The sequence below is a fragment of the Podarcis raffonei genome, chromosome 13, assembly GCF_027172205.1.
Source record: "Podarcis raffonei isolate rPodRaf1 chromosome 13, rPodRaf1.pri, whole genome shotgun sequence".
Taxonomy (NCBI): domain Eukaryota; kingdom Metazoa; phylum Chordata; class Lepidosauria; order Squamata; family Lacertidae; genus Podarcis; species Podarcis raffonei.
The window spans coordinates 53,822,541-53,848,960 of record NC_070614.1 but is presented as its reverse complement, the minus strand read 5'-3'; the positions used below and the strand labels follow the sequence as shown (position 1 = coordinate 53,848,960).

At 49.2% G+C, this 26,420-nt stretch overlaps 2 protein-coding genes across 7 annotated transcripts in view; one reads left to right on the top strand and one right to left on the bottom strand.

The window, feature by feature from the left end:
- Nucleotides 1–1,461: 1,461 nt before the first annotated feature.
- On the bottom strand, nucleotides 1,462–14,285 carry EPO (erythropoietin). 2 transcript variants are annotated; one of them, XM_053361198.1, is made up of 5 exons: nucleotides 14,105–14,285; nucleotides 11,364–11,491; nucleotides 9,070–9,159; nucleotides 7,056–7,223; nucleotides 1,462–3,305 (listed from the first exon to the last, which is right to left on the bottom strand). In XM_053361198.1, the coding sequence occupies exons 1-5, from the start codon at nucleotides 14,115–14,117 to the stop codon at nucleotides 3,177–3,179; spliced, it is 528 nt and encodes a 175-aa protein (XP_053217173.1). In that variant the 5' UTR covers nucleotides 14,118–14,285; the 3' UTR covers nucleotides 1,462–3,176. The 2 variants fall into 2 exon arrangements, with proteins under 2 accessions (XP_053217173.1, XP_053217171.1); XM_053361196.1 differs by lacking the exon at nucleotides 14,105–14,285 and having other exon boundaries at nucleotides 11,364–11,677.
- The window catches only part of TFR2 (transferrin receptor 2), a 48,086-nt gene continuing 33,082 nt past the window's right edge, over nucleotides 11,417–26,420 (top strand). Inside the window, exons 1-3 of one of the 5 annotated variants that reach the window (XM_053361184.1) lie at nucleotides 11,417–11,505; nucleotides 12,418–12,559; nucleotides 14,280–14,345. In XM_053361184.1, coding sequence (XP_053217159.1) covers nucleotides 12,539–12,559; nucleotides 14,280–14,345 — 87 coding nt within the window. In that variant the 5' untranslated portion in view covers nucleotides 11,417–11,505; nucleotides 12,418–12,538. Of the gene's footprint in view, nucleotides 11,506–12,417; nucleotides 12,560–14,279; nucleotides 14,346–22,644; nucleotides 22,795–26,420 lie in introns of those variants that run through there. The other 4 variants (XM_053361186.1, XM_053361185.1, XM_053361190.1 and 1 more) reach the window with 4 other exon arrangements.

Sequence of the window (26,420 nt, the reverse complement as noted above, 5' to 3'; positions counted from 1 at the left end):
GTAAAGGTAAAGGGACCCCTGACCATTAGGTCTAGTCGTGACCGACTCTGGGGTTGCGGCGCTCATCTCGCTTTATTGACCGAGGGAGCCGGCGTACAGCTTCCAGGTCATGTGGCCAGCAGGACTAAGCTGCTTCTGGCGAACCAGAGCAGCGCACGGAAACGCCGTTTACCTTCCCGCTGGACTGGTACCTATTTATCTACTTGCACTTTGAGGTGCTTTCGAACTGCTAGGTTGGCAGGAGCAGGGACCGAGAAACGGGAGCTCACCCCGTCATTGCGGGGATTCGAACCGCCGACCTTCTGATCGGCAAGCCCCAGGCTCTGTGGTTTAACCCACAGCACCACCCAGGTCCCTCAAAACATTACTGCCTCCCAATTGTGGAGGTGGAATGTAGCCATTGCGGCTAGTAGCATTGAGAGCTTCTCTTCCATCAAAATGTCAACAGAGAGAAGAGGACAACGGTTATTATTTTTTGTGCCCCCCCCAGAGGGTTTCAGTCACAAGAGGGTAGGTTTTGGGTGGACATTAGGAGAGAGGTTTTGATGGTAAGAGCTGCTGGGACAATGGGTTAAAATGGCTTTAAAGGGTGGTGGTTTCCCCTGGGATGGTAGTCTTCAAGCAGACTTCTTGAAGTCTCTTTTGGGGTAGTGGTGAAGCGCTGGATTTTCCTGCCCTGAGCAGGGTGGGGTTGGACTGGATGAGCTCTAGGTGCTTAATCATTTGCTTCTACTGTCCAGGCTTGTCTCTGGAAAATTTGAAGCTAATGGTGACAGAGAAAGGTGTGCCACTGGGCATATGCAGAGTGCCTTTTCCTTGCCATTGCAAATCCACAGCCGATTCTCACACGTAATTGACTTTGCAGTTGGAAGGTTATTCAAGGGCCAAGAGACGTCCTTGCAAGCCTGAATGCTCCGGTTTAGAAATTGAAACTCTAGATATTCTGGGAAGCACAACAACCTTTAATAAAGATAAAACAGAACTACTTTAAAAAAAAAAAAATCCCGTCCACCAGGAAATCTTCCTTTCCCAAACCCAGTATACAAACCAGCTGCTCTCTGAAGTCAACAAGATAAATATACAGGAAAACTGTACATGTTTAACTTAGTATCAAATATAAACTCTCATAAAGTCCCTTAGAACAAAAACTTTACATAGGTATATATCCTCTGTGGCACCGAAGCCCTTTCTCCCTCTTCTTGCAAGGAGTCGAACCTGGAGCCGTCAAATCTTCACCTTCGCTTTACAGAAATAGCGGAAGCAGCAACTTTTAACGCTTTGGAGAGGAGAGCGAAGGGACTCGCATCCACGGAGATCGTCTCAACGGTTATTACAGCAGGAATTTTGATCAGTCGGCTTCTTGGGGGGTTGGACTAGATGACCCCTGGGTCTCCTTGCATTTCTGTGATTCTAAGACTACAGGCCCCTTCAGAAATGCCCATTTCATTGAGAACTGGCAATGATTTGCTGCCCTTCCTTTGATATTCTTTGTGCCTGTGAATGTTTTGGGGTAGACACACTCTTTCGTTCCCAGTCCTTTCATATCCTGTCCTTCCTGCTGAAATCCCGTAACGTTTTACATACCACAAATGGGGGGAGGGCCTTTGGTGGCGCTACAGCCCCCCCAAATAAATAATGTGGGAAGTATCACGGAACAACTAATAAAGCTGAATAAATCAATTACTAATGCTCTGCTATTGTGTCAGGATTACAGAAGACACTTGCAAAAATAAAACAGCATCTGAAGGTGGCCCTGAAAAGATTGACACCTGCCAATCAAGTCTTTATGGCCTCCAGTGGTACAGGGTAGATAGATCTCGCTCCCCTCCAGGCGCATCAAACATTTTCGCAGTTCTTTATTTCCCAAGTTAGGTATGCTTTGAAGGACACCTGCCAGTCACCCTCACCTCTTCAGAGCATCTGGTCCCTTCTCAGATGCTCCCTGCAACTGATGCTTTGAAACCATGCAGCCCCAGCTTAACACACGTTTACTCAGAAGTAAGCCCCACTAAATTCAAGGCGTTATTGACTCCCAATTAAGTGCAGAAACGGACTGCGGCTTTCGAGAAACGACTTTCGACTCCCGCTTTCCACATTCACAGCAGAGAGCGCCCAGCAAATACCCAGACAGGACTGTGAAAAGGATGGAAGTGGAACCCCAAGGAACTTGCATGCTTTCTGACTTGCTAAGGTGCCGGCCCCCAGAAACCAGCTCTGGAAGGACACCAATATTAGCCTTGGGCCCTAGCTCAGCGTAAGGCCTCTCTTGATTTTCCTGTTTGAGGTTTCCTGGTGGCCGTGGACCTTCCTTTGCTGAAAGTGATCTCAGTTCCCCACCAAATCCTTTCATTTTGCTGCCCGCCAAACCTCCTTTCCATTCCTTCCCCATCAAACCTTTGCCTCTTCTCCATTCAACATTTCTCTCGTCCCTCCTAACCAGCCCCCACAAAAACGTACATCCTTACAGCCCAAACACAGTCCGTCACTGGGAGAGGGGGCACCGCTGGTCAACCAGCCACAGGCCCCCGCGGAGACCACCTTGTCCAAGATTTTTCTGCCGCCCACCTCCTTTGCCCCACAACAGAGGGATCGTGGGCCTTGCACCGCTCAGCTTGGGCCCCTTTGGGACAACTCAGTGTCTTGGGTTCGAAATTCTTCCCATCTTGGCTTTGCAGACTTCCTTCCTCTCCTCCGTTGCTCTCATTCTCTCTCTTTTTCTCTCCTCCTCCAAAACTGATGGTTGAAAAAGCTCCGCTTTTCTGCACCATCCTCCTCCAAGGTGGACCACCATTGCTCCCCTCAAAAACCCGGGGAGCGGCCTTGCTACCTGTTTGCAGACAAGGCACCAAACCTTCCATAAACCCAGCTCTTGTTTTCTCTTTCGGGGCAGGATCAGGAACCACAGAGGGCAGTGTGTTTGTGTGAATGTGCAGGGGTGAGTGTCACCGGCTCCTGGGCAAGCGAGTCAAAAGTTTCCCCCCCGGCTGAGAAAGGCAGTCCGCACGGAACCCGGGTGTGCACATGCATGCGTGCGTGCGTGTGGTTGACACCTGCCAATCAAACCAAGCTGTCACTCAGCGGGCAACACAGGGGCACCCATCCCCTCCGGCAGTGGGGGGTTGGGGGTGGCAGCAGCATGCGGAGTGGTATGCGTTCGTGGCGCCGGTCTCCCTCCGTCACCTGGCACAGGCCTCTGTAATGTACAGGCTGACTTTCCCCCGGATGAAACTCGAGTAAACGCTGAACAGCTTTTTCATGGTCTGGACGCTCAGGGTGCGGGTCGAGACGTCATCTTGGGGGGCTTCCTGCAAGAGACGTGTCTGTTTACTTAATGGGTATCTTTCTTTTCTTGTCTTTTTTTTGCCTTTCAGGTTTTATTTTTTATTTTCCCCCAAATACTTTTTATTGCTTTTTTGTAACAACAACAAATAAATACTCTTACATTCAAAAATCTGTATGTTTTCTTATTTACCCTGCGCCTTATTGCGCCCGGACTTCCTTCCATCCCTTCAACGGTTTTCATATCTCAAATCTTTTCTTACAGTTTCTTATTTACACTCCACCCGCATCACAAGATTTGCATTAATCCTGCTACAGTTTTTAAATTCTTACAATTACTCAACAAATTTACTCCAATCCTTTTCGAACTTTGCTTCTTTTCGGTTCCGAATCTTATAAGTCCAATTTCGCCAGTTCTAGGTATTCAAACATTTTTGTCTGCCACGCCATTAAAGTTGGGATTTCCATTTCTGAGCCACTAAGATTCTAGCGGCGGCCGTTGCGTACATGAATAGTTTGTAATCTTCCTTTTTTAATTCATCCCCTGTTATCCCTAGCAAAAAGGCTTCTGGTTTCTTTGGGAAAGTGTATTAAGGGGTATCTTTCACTGGAACAGTGTCCCCCAGCTGGCGCCCACTGGGTGCTTTGGACTACAACTCCCAGCCAGCCGGGGTGCCATAAGCATCATAAAAAAGGCCTCTAGCCAAGTCAGCCTCCCCGGGTGCCTTGGACTACCACTCCCATAATAATAATAATAATAATAATTTTTATTTATACCCCGCCCTCCCCGGCCAAGGCGGCTAACAAGCAATAATAAAAACAAGTTGAATGAATACAACTTAAAAACAAAATTAAAATACAACATTAAAATATTGAAACATCAGCATCAGCTAGGGTCAGATGGCAGCCATAGGTCGCATTCAGACCATATATTGCAACTATGATGCTGCTTTAAACAGTCATGGCTTGCCCCAAAGGATTCTGGGAGTTGTAGTTTGTTAGGGGTGCTGAGAGTTGAAAGGCCCCCTCCATTCCCCTCACAGGGCTACTATTCACAGAGCGGTTTAATCATCCCCCTTCGCAAGGGAACTTGGGGAACAACCCTCAGCACCCTGAACAAGCCATAGCTCCCAGAAATCTCTTTTTTCCCCACACGGAACTCGCCGGAAATCAGTTCTGGCACCTCTCATGTAGGCGCCATTGCCATCCTTGAGAGAAAAAGCCACAGCTCCCAGAATCCTTTGGGGGAAGCCATGACTGTTCAAACTAGTATGATAGTGTGCTCTGTGAGGGGAAGAAGGGGGTCTCCTCACAACTCTTGGCTCCCTTCACAAACGTCAGCTCCCAGAATCCTTTGGGGGAAGCCATGATTGTTCAAAGGGGCACCATGGTGCTCTCTGTGAGGGGAATAGGGGTCTCTGCTCAGGAATCTCAGCACTCTGAACAAGCCACAGCTCCCAGAATCCTTTGGGGGAAGCCATGATTGTTCAAAGGGGCATCATAGTGTGCTCTGTGAGGGGAATAAGGGGGGTCTCCTGACAACTCTCAGCTCCCTTCACAAACTTCAGCTCCCAGAATCCTTTGGGGGGAAGCCATGACTGTTTAAAGTGGTATACTGTGGTACGCTTTTGTGAGGGGAAGAGCGGCTCTCCTCACAACGTTCAGCATCTTTAACAAAGTACAGCTCCCAGAACACTTTGTGGGACGCCATGACCACTGAAAGTGGTATCACAGTGAGCTCTGTGATGGGACTAGGGGTCTCTCTTTAGGGGAAGCCATGACTGTTCAAAGGGGCATCCATCAAAAGGGCATCCATCAAAGGGCATCATAGTGCTCTCTGTGAGGGGAGATTTCCTCAGAAATCTCAGTACCTGTAACAAGCCACAGCTCCCAGAATCCTTTGGGGGAAGCCATGACTGTTCAAAGGGGCACCATAGTGCTCTCTGTGAGGAGAATAAAGGGGTCTCCTCAGAAATCTCAGCACTCTGAACCATAGCTGTCAACGTTTCACTTTTTTTAAGGGAAATTCCCTTATTCCGAATAAGATTCCTCGCAAGAAAAGGGAAAAGTTGACAGCTATGCTCTGAAGAAGCCACAGCTCCCAGAATCCTTTGAGGGAAGCCATGACTGCATAGATGTATCCAGGGCTTTTTTCCCCACATGGAACTTGCCGGAAATCAGTTCTGGCACCTCTCATGTAGGCGCCATTGCCATCCTTGAGAGAACAAGGGAGGTGTTCTTGGCGAGTTCCAGCGCCTCTTTTTTCCTAGAAAAACAGCACTATATAGTGCACTCTGTGAGGAGAATAAAGGGGTCTCCTCAGAATATCAGCACCCATAACAAGCCACAGTTCCCAGAATCCTTTGGGGGAAGCCATGATTGTTCAAAGGGGCACCATAGTCCTCTCTGTGAAGGGAATAAAGGGGTCTCCTCAGAAATCTCAGCACCCATAACAAGCCACAGCTCCCAGAATCCTTAGGGGGAAGCCATGACTGTTCAAGGTGGTATCATAGTACTTTCTGTGAGGTGAATAGGGGTCTTTCCTCAGAAATCTCAGAACTCTGGACAAGCTACAGCTCACAGTATCCTTTGAGGGAAGCCATTGTTCAAAGGGGCACTATAGTCCTATCTGTGAAGGGAATAAAGGGGTCTCCTCAGAAATCTAAGCACTCTGAAGAAGCTACAGCTCCCAGAATCCTTTGAGGGAAGCCATGATTGTTCAAAGGAGCATCATAGTGCACTCTGTGGGGAGAATAAAGGGGTTTCCTCAGAAATCTCAGCACCCATAACAAGCCACAGCTCCCAGAATCCTCTGGGGGACGCCATGACTGTTAAGTGTGGTCTCAAAGTGCACTCCGTGAGGGGAATAGGGGTTTCTCCTCACAACTCTCGCCGCCCTGCCCTGCCATTAAGGCTAGCATTTTTTCCAAACGAAACACACTTTCCCTCCCTCTTTACAAGGTCATAGGTGATCAAGGCATTTGCTGTGCATTCCCACTCCGTGAGGGAACCTGCCTTCTGGTGAGGGCGATCCAAGGGGCTTAACTTGGGCCATATTTCCAGGGTGTGAAGGGGAGCCCTTGGGATTTGCAAAAGCTGCCTCAGGAGGAGGCAGAAGGGTGGGGAAAGGAAAATTACTAGCTGATTCTGGTTGCCGCCGGAAAGGAAACTGGCCCAGGAGAGTCAGGGTTTGCTATATGCAAGGAGGTAGCAATATTTGCACCACCACGCTAGCAGAAATATTGGGGATTTTGCTCCCCTGTAGAGGAGACCAACTCTCTGCTGCTCCAGTCTAACGCTATTTCAAATTCTGCTTTTTTTTGCAAATTTTGCAGGCAAATCTGAATTTGCAGAACGGCTGCTTTGGCGATTCCGTCTCCCTTCTCCCGCTTTGTTACTAAGAAGAGTCGAACCGCCTCTACTGCGCTTCGTCCATGCGCTCCGAGGAAACTGTTTCTCTCTGTCTCTCTGCACATACTGGCTGCCAGGAGTGGAAGACTTCCTCTGCGCACGTGCAAAGTGCCTCACCACTTGGCCAACATGCGTGCTCCCGAGACAAAGCGCTGCTGAGCACACGTGCAAAGGCGTTTCTCTCGTCCTAAAAGCCACCTGGAGTTAAGGAGCAGGGCCGCGACTTGTCGTGATGCCAGCAATACAGCGGGTTGGACTAGATGACCATTGAGGGTCCCTTTTCAATTCTGTGATTCTGAGCAGGGAACTCCGGCCTCCTCGCCAACCAGCACTCCCTCCCCACAAATCTGGTGCTTCGCTCTCACCTGGGCTCCGTGGCCGCGCAAGATGTTTCGGATGCTCCGCAGGCAGCTTTCCATCACTTCCAGCTGGCGGACAAAAGGCTGCATGGCCGAATGATGCCTTTGGACTTGGCTGATGGCCCTCGAAAGGAGGGTCTGGCCTCTCCACACCTCGGACGCCTGCCTCGTCCTCTAGCAGAGCAGGGTGGGGAGAATAAGTCCATTAGTGATGTTACAGGAGTGGGCATATACGTCCCTTCCAGTTACTCTCAGTTTCTCAATTTCCCCCGTCTTAAACTGTCTACGTTTCTGCAGCAATTTAAATTTAAAAGACAAATCCCCGTGAAAGTTCATCAGTATGTGAGGGCAAATTTATTCCTAATACACACATTTTTGCAATGAATTTTCCCTAATACGGTCCTCAGTAGTAGTAGTAAATTGTTGTTGTTGTTGTTTATGCTCCACCCATCTGGCTGGGTTTCCCCAACCACTCTGGGCAGCTCACTACAGAGTAATAATAATAATAATAATAATAATAATATAATAAAAAGTGAGGGTAAAGGGCAGGTAACAAATAAATAAGAATACAGTGGTACCTCGGGTTACATACGCTTCAGGTTACATATGCTTCAGGTTACATACTCCGCTAACCCAGAAATAGTGCTTCAGGTTAAGAACTTTGCTTCAGGATGAGAACAGAAATTGTACTCCAGCAGCACGGCAGCAGCAGGAGACCCCATTAGCTAAAGTGGTGCTTCAGGTTAAGAACAGTTTCAGGTTAAGAACGGACCTCCGGAACGAATTAAGTACTTAACCGCAGGTACCACTGTAGTAATAATGCATTTTTGTGAGAGGTTTTCACCAATATGTGCATTCTTATGCCTGCTTTCCCCTAGCAGATGAGTTTTTTATTTTTGCACTCATTGGTTGGAGAATCGCATTGCAAAATTCGGAGAAGTGTGATTTTTAGGAGAATGCCTTTGTTTCAGTTCTCATATTGGTTTATTTCTCATTAAAATGCAGACAGAATTAATAATAATAATAATAATAATAATAATAATAATAATAATAATAATTTATTATTTGTACCCCGCCCATCTGGCTGGGCTTCCCCAGCCACTCTGGGTGGCTTCCAAAAAAATATTAAAATCCTCTAATACATTAAACATTAAAAGCTTCCCTAAATAGGGCTGCCTTCAGATGTCTTCTAAAAGTCTGGTAGTTGTTGTTCTCTTTGACATCTGGTGGGAGGGCGTTCCACAGGGAGGGCGCCACTACCGAGAAGGCCCTCTGCCTGGTTCCCTGTAACTTGGCTTCTCGCAGGGAGGGAACCACCAGAAGGCCCTCGGCGCTGGATCTCAGTGTCTGGGCAGAATGATGGGGGTGGAGATGCTCCTTTAGGTATACTGGGCCGAGGCCATTTAGGGCTTTAAAGGTCAGCACCAACACTTTGAATTGTGCTCGGAAACGTACTGGGAGCCAATGTAGGTCTTTCAAGACCGGTGTTATATGGTCTCGGCGGCCGCTCCCAGTCACCAGTCTAGCTGCTGCATTCTGGATTAGTTGTAGTTTCCGAGTCACCTTCAAAGGTAGCCCCACGTAGAGCGCATTGCAGTAGTCCAAGCGGGAGATAACCAGAGCATGCACCACTCTGGCTAGACATTCTGCAGGCAGATAGGGTCTCATCCTGCGCACCAGATGGAGCTGGTAAACAGCTGCCCTGGACGCAGATTTAACCTGTGCCTCCATGGACAGCTGCGAGTCCAAAATGACTCCCAGGCTGCGCACCTCGTCCTTCAGGGGCACAGTTACCCCATTCAGGACCAGGGAATCCTCCACACCTGCCCGCCTCCTGTCCCCCAAGAACGGTACTTCTGTCTTGTCAGGATTCAACCTCAATCTGTTAGCCGCCATCCAACCTCCAACCTCCAATTTAATTTCTCCCCCAGCCCTGGTGCTGAGCATGCCCCACAGTGAATTGCATCAGCCCCCCACACTGCTCTCAGCAACCCCCTTCCCTACCCCAGATCAAACTTACATTCATTTTTCTCCAGCTACGTATGTTGACTCCGGTGTCCAGCACCATGACAGGTTCAGGCAGGTTGCAGGAAGTTCTACAAAGTTCTACCTGTAAAGAAATCAGAGTCCATTCACATCTATGCTACAGATTTAAACTGCTTTGAGATGCGGTTTAGTTGGCACAAGGAATTCTGGGAGCTGTAGTTTTAAGACCCTTAGGTGAGCCCTGCAGCTGGATCAGACCAAAGGTCTGCCTCATCCTGCATCCTGTTCCCACACTGGCCCAGCTCAAACAATTGCCAACAAGAAGCCCACAAGCTTCCTGGCCCTTTGGGGCTTGCTTCCCCAGTGACTGGTATCCAGAGGGTCCTTCCTGCAGGGAAGTTATACGCCAATAGGATATTTATTTACTTCATAAAGTTCATACACCGTTTGATTGTAATGCACAAAAAATCCACCTCAAAGTGGTTTACAAAAAGGATAAAGCAATAAAAATATCAATAAGAAGAATTAACAACGATCATTTAAGACTTTCGAAAAGTTAAAATAACAGTAAAAACAGATTAAAATCTGCACTGGCTTACTAAAAAATCTGGGTAGGTTTGTCTAAACAAAAATGCTTTTAGCAGGATGCCTGCCTGGTGAGGGTAACTACCTAGTATCAATAGGCAGGGAGTTCCAGTGTGTAAAATACCCAGTTCTTACAAATGCCAAATGGGTATTATTTGCCATATTTGTCAAAATTGTCAAAAACGACACTGCCAACATGGGTCATTGTACGTCTGGATTTTCCTGGATATTTTTAGCGATTTCCACCTGGACACTGCTTCTGACTGCAGTATTCCGGCTATGTCCAGGAAATTCCAGATGTATGGCAACCTTATATTATGTGGCACGTGTAGCAGTGCCAGTTCTGCAGATCTAAGCAGTCAGGGAGGCACATTGGGGTAAGGTGATCTCACAGGTAAATTGGTCCCAGGTTGTTGTAAGGGCTTTGCATACCAAAAGCACTTGAGCTTGGCCTGGTAGATATAGAATCATAGATTCATAGAATTGAACAGTTGGGAGGGACCCTGAGGGTCATCCAGTCCAGCCCCCTGCAATGCAGGAAACTCAGCTAAAGCGTCCATGACAGGTGGCTATCTAATTTCTGCTAAAAACCTCCAAGGAAGGAGAGTCGACCACATTTCAAGGGAGTCTGTTCCACTGTTGAACAGTGCACAGATGCACCATTTAGCGTATATTTTGTCATGTATTTGTTTATTAAGAAAATATTTGTAAACTGCTTCCTTTCATAGCTGTCAAGCATCCCTTATTTGGCGGGACAGTCCCTTATCCCAGCGCCATGTCCCGCTGCTGTCCCTTATTGATGATGTCCCTTAAATAAGCTTCTGAAGGTAATGGGGCCCTTTCTATGTCCAGCTGTGCTTTGCCAACAACAAATTGTTGCTGTTTTTTTGTGTTGAATATATGCTATATGGTAATTTATGGACCTAATAGGTATCTAAAGCCATTTGCACGCAACAAAATATGTATTTTATCAAAGTATTTGTTGATCCCTTATTTTGGCTGCTGATCCCTTATTTTCGAAGCTGCTGGTCCCTTATTTTCAAATCTGTAAGTTGACAGCTATGGCTTCCTTTAGAAAACAACAGCAGCCCTCTGAGCAATGTACACAAAACAATATAAAATGATTACCAGTGCTACCCAGATAAAAACCAGCAAAATGCTTCAGAGTACTGTATGCTTGTTGAAATAAACACCCCCCTTTTTTTGGCATAGAGCTTTTTCTGATGCTATAAGTTCCCTCCCATCCTGTTCTCACAGTGGCCAAACAGATGACCCAAGCAGAGTGGACATGATGTCAGAAGTGGACATGGTGACTAGGTCCTGTTCATTTCAGCGGGTCTCCTCTGAGAGGGACACATCTTTGTTTATTTTCCAAAACCCCTTTTAAAACCATCCAGGCCGGGGTCCACCGCTGCAGTTTGTCAGAACAAATGCCATAGTTTTAACTAGTGCTTAGAGTGTCGGGCTAGGACCTGGGAGAGATCAGGGTTCAAATCCCCACTCAGCGGCCATGAAGGATGTGACTTTGGGGGGGCCAGTTGTTGCCTTCTCTCTGCCTCACCTACCTCACAGGGTTGTTGTTGTGGAGAAAACCATGAACGCGCCACCTTGAGCTGCTTGGAGAAGAAGGTGGGGTATAAATGCATTTGAATAAGCGAATGACTAAACCTTATGCCCTGTGTATGTGTGTTCAGGAAGGAAATAAAGAATGGGAAGGGAACAGAGCAAGAAAAGAGGACGTACGATTTCACTCTCAGCCTTGCTGACATCTTGGATGTACTTGTTCATGACACGCTGGTCGCACATGGGCTCGGGGGTCGTAAGGAGCACTGGGGCCAGGAATCCCAACATTAACAGGAGAGGAGTCAGCCCTGGAGAATAAAAGGTGAGGTTCCCCCTTAGATCTTTTGCAGAGCTGCTTTGCATCGTCATGCGCACATCATCCATCTGCCCATGACAACTGCAGTCATACCTTGGAAGATGAATGGAATCCGTTCCAGAAGTCCCTTCGGCTTCCAAAATGTTCGAAAACTAAATTGCGGTTTCCGATTGGCTGCAGGAAGCTCCTGTCGCCAATCAGAAGCTGCAGAAGCCCCGCCGGACGTTCGAGTTCCAAAAGAATGTTTGCAAATTGCGGCGTTTGAAAGCCAAAACGTACGAGTTCTAGGGCATTCGCAATCCAAGGTACGACTGTAGTCTAGCGGTGGTTTTGTCTGTCCACCAGCCCATCCACCCCCCCATCACCGTATCAAATATTAAAATTCAACGAAGTAAACAAAAACAAAACTATTTCCAAAATACCCATTTCCCCAGAAACCCATTAGGCTGATTATATATGTATAATAAGGCTGATTATATATGTATAATTAGGCTGATTATATATGTATAATAAATTAACTTAATCTTTGTTTTTTCCCCAATATGTTCATGTACAGTAGGAGATGTATCTTCTCCCCAATTGTTGGGTTTTAAAATTTAGCAGCAGTTATAAGATTAACACTTAATTCTCGATCACTTTCCTGGGATGAGAATAATAATAATTTATGATTTATATGCTGCCCATCTGACTGATAACATCCTTCAGATAAGCAAGCAGAAATATTTAAGGTTCTAAGAGTATATGATATCCTAACTTATCAGAAATGTTATCCTGGACGGATTTCCAAAATATTTACATTTGAGATCAGTTCCAAAAGATATGAATGTAATCCACTATTATTATTATTATCTTATTGGTGGCCTTTTTTTTTTTTGCTAATGCAACCCAAAGTGACTTGTCACAACCTTCCTTTCACAGAATCATAGAATTGCAGAGTTCAAAGAGACCCCGGGGGGTCATCTATCCCAACCCTCTGCACTGCAGAAACCACAAGCGCCAGAAATTTAATCTTGCCTGCCTCTGGAATCCCACAAGCAGGATGGAATGCAGGAAATTCCAGGTATGGCTTTTAGAGGTTTAGACAGCTCCAAATCCAGCTGTAAATCTCAGGGAGGGAAGAGACATTCTTTGGGTCCCCATCTTCCCCACCCCCTTCTGTCAGGGCTCCTGTCCTTCAATAACTGCCGGGCAGGCAGGAATATGAAATGTCCCCTCCTCTGTCATTCCTCCCCGCGCCCACAGTATACTTTTCAAGACCATCGATCTGTGCTGGGTGTGTGCGCACGGTTTCTTTCCATCAGCGTTTTGCGTTTTAGGCGAGTTGCTTAGTGATGTTTGCAATGTTGCAATTCCAAACTCCAAATTCGGCACTGCAGATCCCACTTCAAGCTCCCTTTTATCAGCTCGTGGTGTCGACAGAGCCCTTATCAGCACCTTCCACTTCTCTGTGCTTCAACTCATACAGTTTCTCTCTCTTCCACACACACGCATACCACAGTCCAGCCTGGGAATATGCATGAGATTTCCCCTACATTCTCCTGACACACAAAACAGAGAGAAATTCCCAGAGACCTCCGAGTCCCCAGAAATGTGGCTGTTCAGAAGGAAACCCACAGAGCCCCGATCTTCTACCTGGTGCGGCCAAACAGCTCAGAGTGCACTGCGTGGGTGGACCCTCGATTCAATTCTCACAGTTCTCTGCTGCAAACTGATTCATTGGCTTTTGACAAGCCTCACCTGCCCCCTAAGCTCCCCAATGCCAAAAGGGGATGCAAAGACTGGCCTGCCTGGGAGGGGTGACCTTCGGCAATGCCTGAGAAAATGCTCTGGTTTCCTCACTGCTGAGAAGTCCCCTTCCCCTGGGGCTCCTCTCTTCCAGAGGACCCAGGTGTCTCTCAAGGCTGCTGCACAAATCCTAGAGGCTCCATTTGCAACCGATCAAATAGAACAAAACCTTAGGGCTGCAATCCCAGTATCCCCTCCTTATCAGGCACCAAGTCTCCTGTGCCCCCATAAAAACACGGCTGAGTGGCTTCCAAATTGCCCTTCTTGCCAATAAAGAGGCCCAGGGCTACCTAGCCTAGGACTCCTGGGTTTCCAGAGCTCCCACTCCACCCCCGCAAGGCACCTGCCTGCTGCCACCTCCTGCCTATTATCTAACAGCCTGCCTAAGGAGGATTTCATAACCTCAGCGGACCCCTGCCTTGACTAATTTTACAACCTCCGTTTCCCAAACTTTGAGAGAGTCAAGGGACAGGGTGGGTGAAAAGTCACCCAGCAGCAAAGCATCTGCGTGGAGTGCAGAAGGTCCCTGCTTCAGTCCTCCCAGGCACCCCAGCATCAAGGAGCAGGCCATGGAGGAAAGGAGCCCCTCTCTCTACCTGAGACTGCTCCAGAGGGAGGGCAGCTATTGCTGCTGTCGCTGCTGCCAGTCAGGGCTGGGCTGTGAGAAGCAAATGGCCTGGCCTACAGCAGCTTCCTCTAGCCACCTTGCTGTGCTCAGCCAATTCCTTTGGCAGGGGCCCAACTCAATCGATTGCCGCAGCTGGCACCGTCCCCCTGACCTCCCCCTTGGCAACCGCCGGAGCGGACGGACGCTACTCACCAGGTATCCCCATAGCCAAAACTTCATGGTCCTAGAGACTAGCGGACCCCTTCTGCCCCATGGCTAGCCATGGACCGTCATTCCGGGGTGGGGGCGGGCGGCTGAGCAGGTCGACAGCGGCAGCTCCACGCGAGGGACGTCCAGCAGCTTATATTTCCCTCCTTTCTCTCTCCAGATCACGCAAATGTCCGGCTGGTTTGGCTCGGCGAAGAGGAAGAGGTCACAATCCGCACACGCCAAGGTGAGTTTGCAAAGGACCTTGTCCGAAACGGTGGCGCCCTCTTCACCTTTTGACCGGGAAGCCTAACTTTTCAAGAACTTGTTCGGCTGCTCCAGTGCCCTACTCTCTTTCTCTCTCGATATCCCAATTGCCACCTGAAGAACCTGATTTCTTCTCTTTTTGGAGGATCTGCTCCTAGCAGTGCCGGACACCGGCTTGCATTTTTGCACACACACACACAAATTCCCCACTGATGTTTGCTCGGAGGAGTGGGGGAAAGCGACCCCCTTTCCCCTTCCTCTGCAGACCCCAGATCTCGCGAAAGCTGTGCCACCGGACGCACGAGGCGCAGTTAATGTTTCATCCGCCTGATCCCTCTGCTCTCTGCCCGATGTGGCTTTTCTCCCGCTCTCTCTCTCCCCCCACCCCGACCTCCACCACGCTCCCTTCCTTCCCTGAGTGCAAGAATGTCACTGGACAGGCCAGGAGGGAGATGGACAATTTCCCTCTGCCGGCCGGAAGCCAAAGGGGGCTTTTTTCCCTTCAAGGAGGAAGGCCCATGCAGGACCAGACACGTCTGCCCCTGGCCGCAGGCCAGACACAGGTTAAGGCGTCAAGGTGGATAAGGTCACTGCCTTGGCAGGCCGCCATCCAGGGAGCCTTGGTGTGCCAAAAAAACGGCGTGAGGAGGAGCACCCCTGACTCACGTCTGGCCAGAGTGACGCTCCTCGGCTGGTGACGCCTTCTCCTCCACTGATGATGCACCTGGGTGTCCTGCCGGATCTCAGCATCCGTGGCTCTCCTCCTGCTCCAAGGCACCCCCGGCACCTGACTTTCAGCTGCCCCCTCCCCTAAAATCATAGAGTTGCCTGGGACCCCCAAGGGCCATCTATCCCAACCCCCTGCAAGGCAGGAATCGCAGCTGGCAGGTATGACCTTTGTTTAGAAACCTCCAAGGAAGGAGAGAGCCCACTAGCTTCCGAGGGAGTCCGTTCCTCTGTCAAACGCCTCTTGCCGTCAGAAAGTTCTTCCCGATGTTTAGGCGGAAGCTCCTTTCTTGTGCTTTGAATCCGTTTGTTCTTGTCCTGCCCTCCGGAGCCTTAAAAATTCTTCTATGTGAGAAGCCTTCGGAAGTGTGAAGGGGGCTATCTTATCACGTCTCAACTCTTCTCTTCTCCAAGCTAAACAGACCCAACTCCCTCTCCTAGAGAAACCAAGCTTCAGGCCTGAACTTATAGGCATAATAACCCTTTGCCCACGAGGGTGCAAACAACCCAGGCGTCCTTGCTTACACAATTTACTGCTTTCAGTCGAGCCAACTCTGTTCCTATAAAAGATGCACTTTATGCAGAGTTAGCGCATTGTCCCACTTAACCTCTTGGAACTCTGATGCTTCAAATCTGGCTCTCCAGAAACAGCTCCCCAAAGCCCCCAAAAAGCCTTTTAGGCAGAGACCCCTCAAGAATATAAGAACACAAGAAAGGCCTGCTGGATCAGGCCAATGGAGCAACTAGTCCAGCACGTCCTGTCCTCACAGGGGCCAGATGCCTATTATGGGAAACCCGTAAGCAGGATTTGACCGCAAGAGCCACTCTCCCTTCCTGTGGTTCCCAGCAACTAGAAGCATTACTGCCTCTGACCATAGAGGGCAGAGCATAGCCATCATGGCGGCTAATAGCCATCAATAGCCCTCTCTTGCTCCATGGATGTGTCTAATCCTGTCTTAAAGTTATCACTGCCTCCTGTGGGGCTGAGTTCTGCAGTTTAACTATGGGCTGCCTGAAGAAGGACTTGGTTTGGTCTGGTTTGGTTTGGTTCTGAATATCAGACCCCAAATGCCCCATAGCTGAGTTCTGGGTATTTTCTCCTGGCTCCAAAGCCCCCACATCCACCTTGCAGCTTAAGGCTCGCCACCAGTTCTCCTGCGCCCGCCAAAAAGACCTGCATGGCAGGCAGTAATCCAACAGGTGAAGCTTGCCCCCATGTTTTGCTCTCGCTCCTCTTGAAAGGTTGTTTTTTAAAAAGAAAAATCAGGCTGCATTTGCTTTCTATGCTGTATTATTGTGAGAATGTTCATTATTGCGGGAGCTTCAGATACCAATGTTTTATTTGCGGGAGGAGGGTGTTATGTGATAAGGGCACATTCCATGCTCAAGATTGAAATACTGTACTGAGTACAGTTCTGGTTGCCTCTGCAGAGCTGGAAAAGGTTCAGAAAAGGGCGTCCAAAACCATTCAGGGGAGGGGCATTTAGTGAAGCTGAATGTTGGAAGGTTCAGGACAGGGAAAAGGAAGGACTTTGTCATGTGATGTGCTCTGTTAACCTGTGGAACTCACTCCCACAGGAGGAAGCGATGGCTGCCAACTTGAATGGCTTTACAAGAGGATTAGACAAATCCGTGGAGGAGGGGGTGGGTTGTCTGTCAGTGGCTATTAGGATGGGCCAAATGGAACCTCCATAACCAGAGGCAGTAGGGCTGCAGCGCAACCACAGACACACCCATCAGATCCAGCAGGACTTTCTTACATTCTTATTAAAGAGTTGTCTGTTCTGTCCTGTTCTGCTTCACCTGATTGAAGCTGTCAAGAGCGCAGGATCCTGTCCCTGTGAACAAGGCCTGCTGCTCAGCGGAAGAGTCCAGGTTCAGCCTTCAATGGTATCTTTCAACAGAATGGGATACAACCTTGAAGAGCTGGTGCCAGTCAGTGTAGACAATACAATAGACCAAAGGCCTGACTTGGTGTACGGCATCCTCCTGTCTTGCTAGGCGGCAACCCGCTTCCATGTTTGGAATCCCTGCCCTCCAATCGCAGACATGTGGGGAGCTGTCTTGCACAGAGTCACACCCTTGGCCTATCCAGCCCAATATTGCTTGCACTGGTTGGCAGCAGTGGCTCTCCAGGGTCTCAGGTGCTGCTGGGGATTTACCCTGGGACCTTCTGCATGCCAAGCAGGTGCTCCACCACTGAGCAGCAGCGGCCCTTCCCCAGATGTGGCTTCTTACTACTGATGGAACATGGAATTGTGGAGCTGGAAGGGGACCAGAGGGTCATCTAGCCCACCCCCCTCCTGCAACGCAGGAATTGCAGCTAAAGAATCCCAGGTGTGTCCTTGTGGCACTGGAGCCGATGATCTGGACATAGGTCTCTGGGGCTGAATCCTGCCTCCTCTCCTAGCCACCTCACCTCTGCCCCAGAAGAAGCCCCCTTCCATCTTGGCATGGGACGCCCGCAGCTGCTTTTGGCTCACCCCTGGATGACGCCTGGCGCTATCTAAGCCGAAATGTCGGCCAAGCCTCTCGCCCTCGGCTCAGCTGCAAGCGCTCTGTGTTCCCTGCTATCACTGAGCAAACCCCAAAGCTGCCAAGACTAGCCTGGCATCCTTTTTTTCTGGAACCCCCATCCCATATAGAATCATAGAATTGTAGAGTTGGAAGGGACCACAGCATCATCTAGTCCAACCCCCTGGAAGGCAGGAACCTTTGGCCCAGTGTGAGGCTTCAACCCACAACCCTGAGATGATTATTATTTTTTAATAAAAATTTATTAGATTTTCCACAATAATAACAAAATCCACAAAGCAGAATGACACACAAAAACAAAGAAAAATACAGCAATGAATAAAAGAAGAAAAAAGGAACAATTAACAGATAAACAATAAGAACAAACTTAATTCTTTACAAATCCAACCTTTTAAACATCTTGGTTGACTTCCCCTACTCCCTCCCTTCTGAGTTTCCTTGTAGTTGAAAGTAACAGCTTTCCAATATCATTATTAAACTAAAACAATCTCCAATTATAGTCCATCTTATTCACAATTATTTAATTACAACTTAGTTTAATCCTAGGCCTATTTGTTTCTTTCAAGTAATTTCAAATTTTTTATATATTACAATATTTATTCAAATAGTCCTTAAATTTCCTCCAGGGCTCTTGAAACTCCTCTTCTTTCTGGTCGCGGATTCTTCCAGTCAGGTCAGCTAGCTCCGAAAAGTCCATCATCTTCACCTGCCAATCTTCCACTGTTGGTAGTTCTTGTGTTTTCCAATTTTTAGCAAGCACAACCCTGAGATTAAGAGTCTTGTGCTCTACCGACTGAGCTCTTAAGCAGAAAGGGGACAAAGGGGCATTAGCCAGGACAGGAGGGAAAGAAGGGTCTTCCTCTGGTTCAGTCTCCCCCATGTTTGGGCCTACAATTGCCCTCAGCCCCAGGCAGCACAGCTGATGGGAGTTGTAGTCCAAAACATCTGGAGGGCACCAGCTTGGAGTAGGCTGATCTCTGTGCCGCTGCTTTTCGTTGCAGACAGCGCGGAGCGATCCAGCTGCCCTTATGGGCTCCCGGAGGCTCCTTTCCTCCAGAGGGAAGTTCACATTCCTGAGCAGAGCAGAGGAGCCAGCCGCTTTCTCTCTCTGCTGAGTCATGGGATGCACGCAGAGAGTCACAGAGGGGCCAGGCCACTGGTCTGCCTTGCCTGGTACTTTGGAGCAAAAGGGCATAAGAAGAGTCTGCTGGATCAGGCCAAAGGGGGCCCAACTAATCTCCCAGGGGCCAGTGCGGCCGGAATGGTCACACTACTCTCAAGCTAGCGGCTTGTAGCTACCAGCCCTGGCTAGCCTGACCACTGATGAATCTGTCCAGTCCTCTATCTGTCCCAGCCTCCTGGGACACAGAAGAGCTTCATTTTGCCTGTCCTGGATCTTCCAAACATGGTCTCTCAGCATGGCTGATGGGGAGGCTTGCATTTCGGAAGGTAGAGGAGGTCCTCAGGACAGGACGTTCTGCCCAGCTCTGTGTTTGCACAGCACGGTTATGGGATCCGCACAGGGCACTCCCCCGAGACAAGCAGCCTTCAGACTTCAGGTGTCAGGACTAGGGAATCTATGATTAGGTCAGTTTCAGTTTCTCATCTTCCCAATCCTAAATCCACTTCTCTGTGTGTTTCGGTAGCAAATGATGGTTTATTTTTTAAATCTTCGTGAAGATTCCTCAGCATTTTGGTGCCAATTTCTCCTAGAATACACATTCTTGTGTGCTGTTTTGAGCAACAGATGCATGTCCCCTGCCATAATGCACTTTTGTACGTTATTTGCAGGACTCTATACATTTTAAGGCAAACGCTTTCCCCAGCATACACATGTTTGCACACACCATCGCAAAATTCAGAGAAGCATGGCTTTCAAAGCATAGTTGTGGTTTTGCTCCAGAAAACGCAAAGTGTTTAGTTTCTTATTTAGAGGCAAGCAAAATCAAACACCCCACCCCCACCATTCCCTAATCATAGCCACCAGCCACTTCTAGCAGCCATCTTTTAATCATGAAGCAGTGAGTTCCACAGACTGGTGGCGTACAGCGAGAAAGCGACGGATGTGTGTTTGTGAGGAGAGGCTGGGAAGCCCTTCCCTGGCCTTCTCTATATGCAAAACCACTTTTATCTGGCGAGTGAAACAAGGCTCCCCTCCACAACTAGGAAAAGGGATTCTTGAGCTGTGATCCCTGCATTGCCAGGGGTTGGACTGGATGACCCTCGCGAGCCCATTCCGACTCTAAGGTGAATAGCCTCTGCTTTTCCGAAAGCAGGTCACAGGCGCATGTGATGTGGTTAAAAAAAAATCTCTTTCATACACACACCGAGAGAAACAGGCCACAGCCAGCCAGACTGTCTGATCACACATCCCCATTGTTATGAGGCTTCCTCCTTCTAAGAGGCGATGGGAAAGCCGCTTTCATTTACTTGGCGACAAGATGCCGCCGTGCCGATTTATGGGGCCCCCAGGGACCACTTTCTGACGGCTGCAGATGCGACGGTCCGTGCCTGGGCCACCTTGCCTGGTGTGCGTACGTGCGACGAGTCCAACGCTCCGTGGGGTCGCTTCACATCACACACGCCACCGAGGAAGGGGGGCTGGTTGCAGGGGAGGTGGGGCGGAGCCGTGAATCAAGGGGGACTCGGAAGTCCTGGCTCCCAGCCCCATATCCCTGTCTAACTCCCTTCCCACTCTCTCCCACTTTGACAACCCAGGAGTCCTGGCTCCCAGTTTTTTCCCAGGCTCCTCCTGACTGAACTCAAATTGCCCAGAGCTGGAGCCTCTTACCCTGTCCACCTCCCGTTCTGTTATACCATTTACTAGTTTTCTGGAGAGGCCAAGAGTCCACCCCTCTCACACACTTCCTGCCATTAAGGCTTCACGTAGCCCTCATGGAGGAAACAGTGCTACGGTTTCAATTACGTCTTGATTGGGCCCATTTCACAGATGGCAAACCGAGGCCGAATGTCCGCGGGCAACATTGCAGGTGGAGAACTGGTGCCGAGTGTTCGCTGGCAAAGTCTGCCCAGCCAGTGCAGGTCTGGCCATATCTGTCAGAGGAGCTTTCGAACTCAGAGCCCTCCTCTGTTCCCATATTCAAGGCTGGGCCGAACCACTAGCTCTCGCAAAATGAAATAAAAATCCTTCCAGTAGCATCTTAGAGACCAAGTTTGTTACAGGTATGAGCTTTCGTGTGCATGCACACTTCTTCAGATACATCCATTTGCCCTCCAGCTGTTTTCTCTGCAGAAGTATCTTTTTCCTCTGAGAAATCAGGAATTCTGGGTCCGCCCTGTCACTGCTCTCAAGCCAGAACGAACTCCCTGCCTCAGGGGACCCAGGTGTCCTGGCTGCTAGCAGGAAACCCCTCTCTCCCCAGAGAACCCAGGAGTCCTACCTCACATCCATCCTGCACAAGTTTGGTTTGCCACTCCCCCCTCCAGACTTTTAAACAGCTGCATAACAGGCAGAAATCAGAGAGGTACAGCTTCCTTCCTCTCTAGGGGAAAAAGCTGCATTGGTTAAATTCCTGCCTGCAGAGCAGCTGTCCCCTGATCTCCCCCACCCCGCATTAGGTTTCTTTTCCTTGCAAAAGGCGCCCAGGAGAACCCAGGTGTCCTGGCCCCTCCCACCCCCCACTTGCTCCTCCGCTGCCCTCCCCACCCTGTGTGTGGCGCTGCTGGGCCCCGGCCAGAGCTCCCAATGGCTCCCGGCTCCTCATACGTGCCGGCCTGCACACGCCGAGGAAGCCTTGATCCGCCGACCCAGGCGGGCGGCTCCATCGATCCTGGCCGCGTCTCCAAACAGGGGATGAGGCCGGGCGGCGCCAGCGACGGTGACAGATCAACCAGGCCAGGCGGGAAGGGAGACCTCTGACCTTTGGCCATCGGCCTTCCCAGAGGAGCCTCCAGAGAATGGGAGCGGGGACCAGTGGTCACAGCAGGTGTGGGGAGCGGGGAGCCTCTTCCTGCCAAAGTCTCTGGCCAACTCCCGCCTTCTTCCTCCTGACTTATGGCTTTTTATTACTATTATCGGTTTATTAATTGCCTCCTGTCTCAAGGCAATTAGATAAAAAACAAAAACAAAACCCAGGTTTAAAGCCCTAACAAGCAGACGCTCGTGATGAAGGAAAACCCATGTTTATCCACCTTGATTTTCAGTTTTGCTTTTCTCAGTTTAGGAGGAGGTTGTAAAAGGATGTTTGCTGCGGTCCTGCGATGTGGGTTTGGGGTGGGGGTCGCTGTTAGCCCTCACACCCCATGAGAGCTGGAATTACTACAAATAAAAGGCTCAGCCCATCCTAAATGGCAGGCATCTGTCCACTGAGGCTTTCCTGAGCTGTGATTCCTACATTGCAGGGGCTTGGGCTGGATGATCTCTTTGGATCCCTTGCAACTCTATGATTCCACCATTATTGCTTCTCCTGGACAAGCTCCCTGAATGAATGGGCTTGGGTAACACTGAATGAGAGGCGCACGACTCCTCTCTTCAGCTCTTCCACCTGCTACATGGGGATAGTCACATTGCCAACCTTACAAGGTTGTTGTGGGAACAAAATAAACCGTAAGCACAGTATACGCTAAAGCACTATACTAGGGGTGAGCAAATTTTTTCAGCAGGGCAGGGGGCCGGTCCACCATCCCTCAGACCTTGTAGGGGGCTAGACTATATTTTGGGGGGAGAAAAAATGAATTTCTATGCCCCACAAATAACCCAGAGGTGCATTTTGAATAAAAGCACACATTCTACTCATGTAAAAACACGCTGATTCCTGGACCGTCTGCGGGCCTGATTGAGAAGGCAATTGGGCCGGATCCAGCCCCCAGGCCTTAGTTTGCCTACCCATGCACTATACACCATCTTGTTCTTAATGATTATGAGAAGAATTGTTGAACACAACACATTGCATATGCATTCTCAGGGAGCTGAGGATTGCAAAATGTTCACGCAGGAGCTGACGACCTCCGGGGGGTGGAGTAGCTTAGTTTAACTTCGATATTCTGTATGTGTGTAGAAGATTCAGGCCACTAAAAAGGAAGTCCTCCTTCGTGCAGCGCAGAGCTAAACTATGGAACTCCCCCCCCACAGGAGTCCGTGATGGCAACCAACTTAGATGGCTTCAGAAGAGGACTGGTGCATTTAATTCCCACAACAGCCTTGTGAGGTAGGCCGAGAGAGGCAGTGACTGGCCTAGGGCCATCCAGTGAGCTTCCTGACCGATACTCTAACCACTGCACCACACTGTGGCTCTCACAGTGCTGGGGTCGCAGCCCAGGGTGTAAAATAAATTGCACAGAAGGAATTCCAGCCTGTACGTCCTGCTCCGCATTCAGGACCCAGAAATGCGGCGTACGCCAGCAAGCCCTGAGACATTGTCAGTCACGTGACTTCTGAGAATACCTCCTGGAAATCTAGGAAAATGGGAAGGTGGGTTATCAAGTGTCAGGGATAACACACATACAGATCCCGGCAGGGGCGTTGCAAGGAGATGGATCTGGGAAATTGCACACAGAATTCTGGAGCGGCCAGGCCTGGTGGGAAGTCCCTGCCTCCACCAAAAGCAGGCCTTGCTGGTGCTCAGAGGACGTCTCTGGGCTAAGTGCAGCAACAGCCGAGGGTTTCTAAGCATGCACAGAGTTCCTTTCTCTTACCAGTAGAATAACAGAATTGTAGAGGACTCTAAGGGCCAGCCAGTCCCAACTTTCTGCAATGCAGGAATCCGAGCTGACTAACCACTGCCCACCTACAAACATCTAGGAATTTTTTGGTCTCTAATCCTATTTGAGTTATAGTGCCGACTTTTGAAATGTGGTGATGGCCATATTGACTGCATTCTGTTGAAATTACTCCTTAAATCTGAGCCGCCCTGGGAGGGCCTCGCGCTAAAGGATGGCCTACGTAAAATAAATAAAATCCTACAGGTAGTGGCGGTACGAAAACAGGGCCTTCTCAGCAGTTGCCCCCAGTTGTGGAATAATATGACTATGCTGGCTTGGAGCTTGTAGGAGTTGTAGTCTAAAACATATAGAGGGCACCTGGTTGGGGAAGACAGAATTAAATGGCTCAAAGCTATGATTTAGCTGTGATCTCTGCAATACAGGGGGTTGGACTAGATGACCCTCGGGGTCCCTTTGAGCTCTACAATCCTTTGAAAGCCAGGCATTCAGTCCAGCAGCCATTTCCCTCCTCACTGACCAGAATGTTTCAGACCTGGCTTCAGTTCTGTCTTTGAAATTCCCTTCCTTAAATCCTTAAGAATACACACCTTGGGCAGGCTTAGATCAGTGGAGCACCCTGCAGTCTTTTGACTTTCACAGAACTCTTTGTCAACATTGCCCCTGGATGAAGAGTTCTGTGGAGCTCGAAGGCTGGCATACACCAGCCTAACTCAGCTCGATGAAATAAACAGAGATAATTTTGCTGTGATAAACCTAGGTTCAAATTAACCTCTTTTAAACAACAACCACTTTTGGGCTCTGAGCAGCTCCCTCTCCAGACTTGGGAGATATAACAAGTGATAAAATAGGCTGTATATATACCCAGAGATGGAGTGGGAGGGAGTGAAGAGTTAAAAGAGGGTTGGGCTTACCACCCCGAGGGGGCGTGCCCTTCTTTGGCCACGCCTTCCTGGATGCCGCAAAGTCTGACAGCTTAGCCCTGGTAGTTCCTTATCTCTTCCTGCTTCTTGTGCAATGTAAACAGCTTCTCTGACCCCAGTGCCCTCATCGGGGCAGCGCTAGGGGGCGCACCGCGTTTGCCAGCCTATTCTGGGATCCTGCCTGGCACGCTGCTCGCTCTCGGAAATCAGCCAGGTCTTGCATCAGCTCCGGCAACTGCGTAGCAAATCTGACAGCGCTGTTTCCAGCGTTGAACAAGAGCCTTCTCCCCTCCTGCGGTTTCCAGCAACGAACATCTGGAGGCATCGCTGCCTGAGCCATGCTGGCAATGCACCATTGAAGGCCCTCTTCTCCAGTACAGTGGTACCTTGGGTTACATACGCTTCAGGTTACATACGGTTCAAGTTACAGACTCCGCTAACCCAGAAAGTGCTTCAGGTTAAGAACTTTGCTTCAGGATAAGAACAGAAATCGTGCTCTGGCAGCGCGGCATCAGCAGGGGGCCCCATTAGCTAAAGTGGTGCTTCAGGTTAAGAACAGTTTCAGGTTAAGTACAGACCTCCGGATCGAATTAAGTACTTAACCCGAGGTACCACTGTAGTTTGTCCTATCTTGAAAGCTTGGTGGCCTCCACTGCCTCCATATCAGGAATCACAAGACAGAGAAACCAGTAGGAGAACACTTCAGTCTCCCAGGACGTTCTATACAAGATCTCAAAGTAGCTGTCTTCTTACAAAAGAATTTCAGAAATAGACTGGAAAGAGAAGTTGCTGAATTGCAACTTATTACCAAACTTAAAACCATGGAGAAAACCTGGTCTGAATAGAGACATTGGATTCTTATCTCATTATACATGATAAAGCTATTTTTAGCCACCTCACCCCTTGCCTTTTCCTGTAAGACCAATTGCAGTCGTTAACAGTCGTCAGCAGGTTTACCACACCTATCAGCCAATCACCCATTCCCACCACCCTTCTGAGTAATATCCCTCCCCACCCTCTCACTATATATAAGGGTCTCGTGACTTCTATTTCAGTGTATCTGAAGAAGTGTGTGTGCACATGAAAACTCATACCAATAACTAACTTAGTTGGTCTCTAAGGTGCTACTGGAAGGAATTTTTTAATTTTGTTTCGACTACGGCAGACCAACACAGCTACCTACCTGTAACTGTAGTTTAACGTATGTTCTGTGTGAATAAGAACTTTCTTTTATCTGTCCTGAACCTCCCAATGTTTGGCTTCATTGGACTCCCACGAGTTCCTGTGTTTTCCATGCTGTGCATCATTTAATAGACTCCTATCATGCAGCCTCTCACTTGTCTTTTCCTCTCAGTTAAAAAGTCCCAAGCGCTGCAACCTTCTTCCTAGGCGAGTTCATCTTTCCTGTTCTGCACCCACCACTTTCTAGGTCAGGCGCAAACAGAGGAACCTTTTAACCACCATACGTGAATATGTGAATATATGTGAACGTGTGAATATGCGTGCGAGTATTTCTTGAGGGACGCGGGTGGCGCTGTGGGTTAAACCACAGAGCCTAGGGCTTGCCGATCAGAAGGTCGGCGGTTCGAATCCCTGCGACGGGGTGAGCTCCCGTTGCTCGGTCCCTGCTCCTGCCAACTTAGCAGCTCAAAAGCACGTCAAGTGCAAGTAGATAAATAGGTACCGCTCCGGCGGGAAGATAAACGGCGTTTCCGTGTGCTGCTCTGGTTCACCAGAAGTGGCTTAGTCATGCTGGCCTCATGACCCGGAAGCTGCACGCCGGCTCCCTCGGCCAGTAAAGCGAGATGAGCGCCGCAACCCCAGAGTCGGTCACGACTGAACCTAATGGTCAGGGGTCCCTTTACCTTTACCTTTATTCTTCTTGAAAACTGCTCCTGAGTTTGTTTGGTTTTTTTATAATCAAGGAAGTATATAAATTGTATGAAACATATACATAAAATCATAAATATGCCCTAAATCAGATTTCCCCAATCTGGTAGCCTCTGGTTTCCTACTGGGGCATCTGGTCAGCCACTGTGAGACCAGGACACAGGACCAGATGGGCCACCGGTCTGATCCAGCAGCCTCTTCTTATGTTCTTGGGGTTGGGAAGAGGTGTTATGGGAACAGGGACTTTGGCAAAACGTCTCACACCCAAGAGCTCCCCGGGGACCTGGGACGGGGCGAATGAA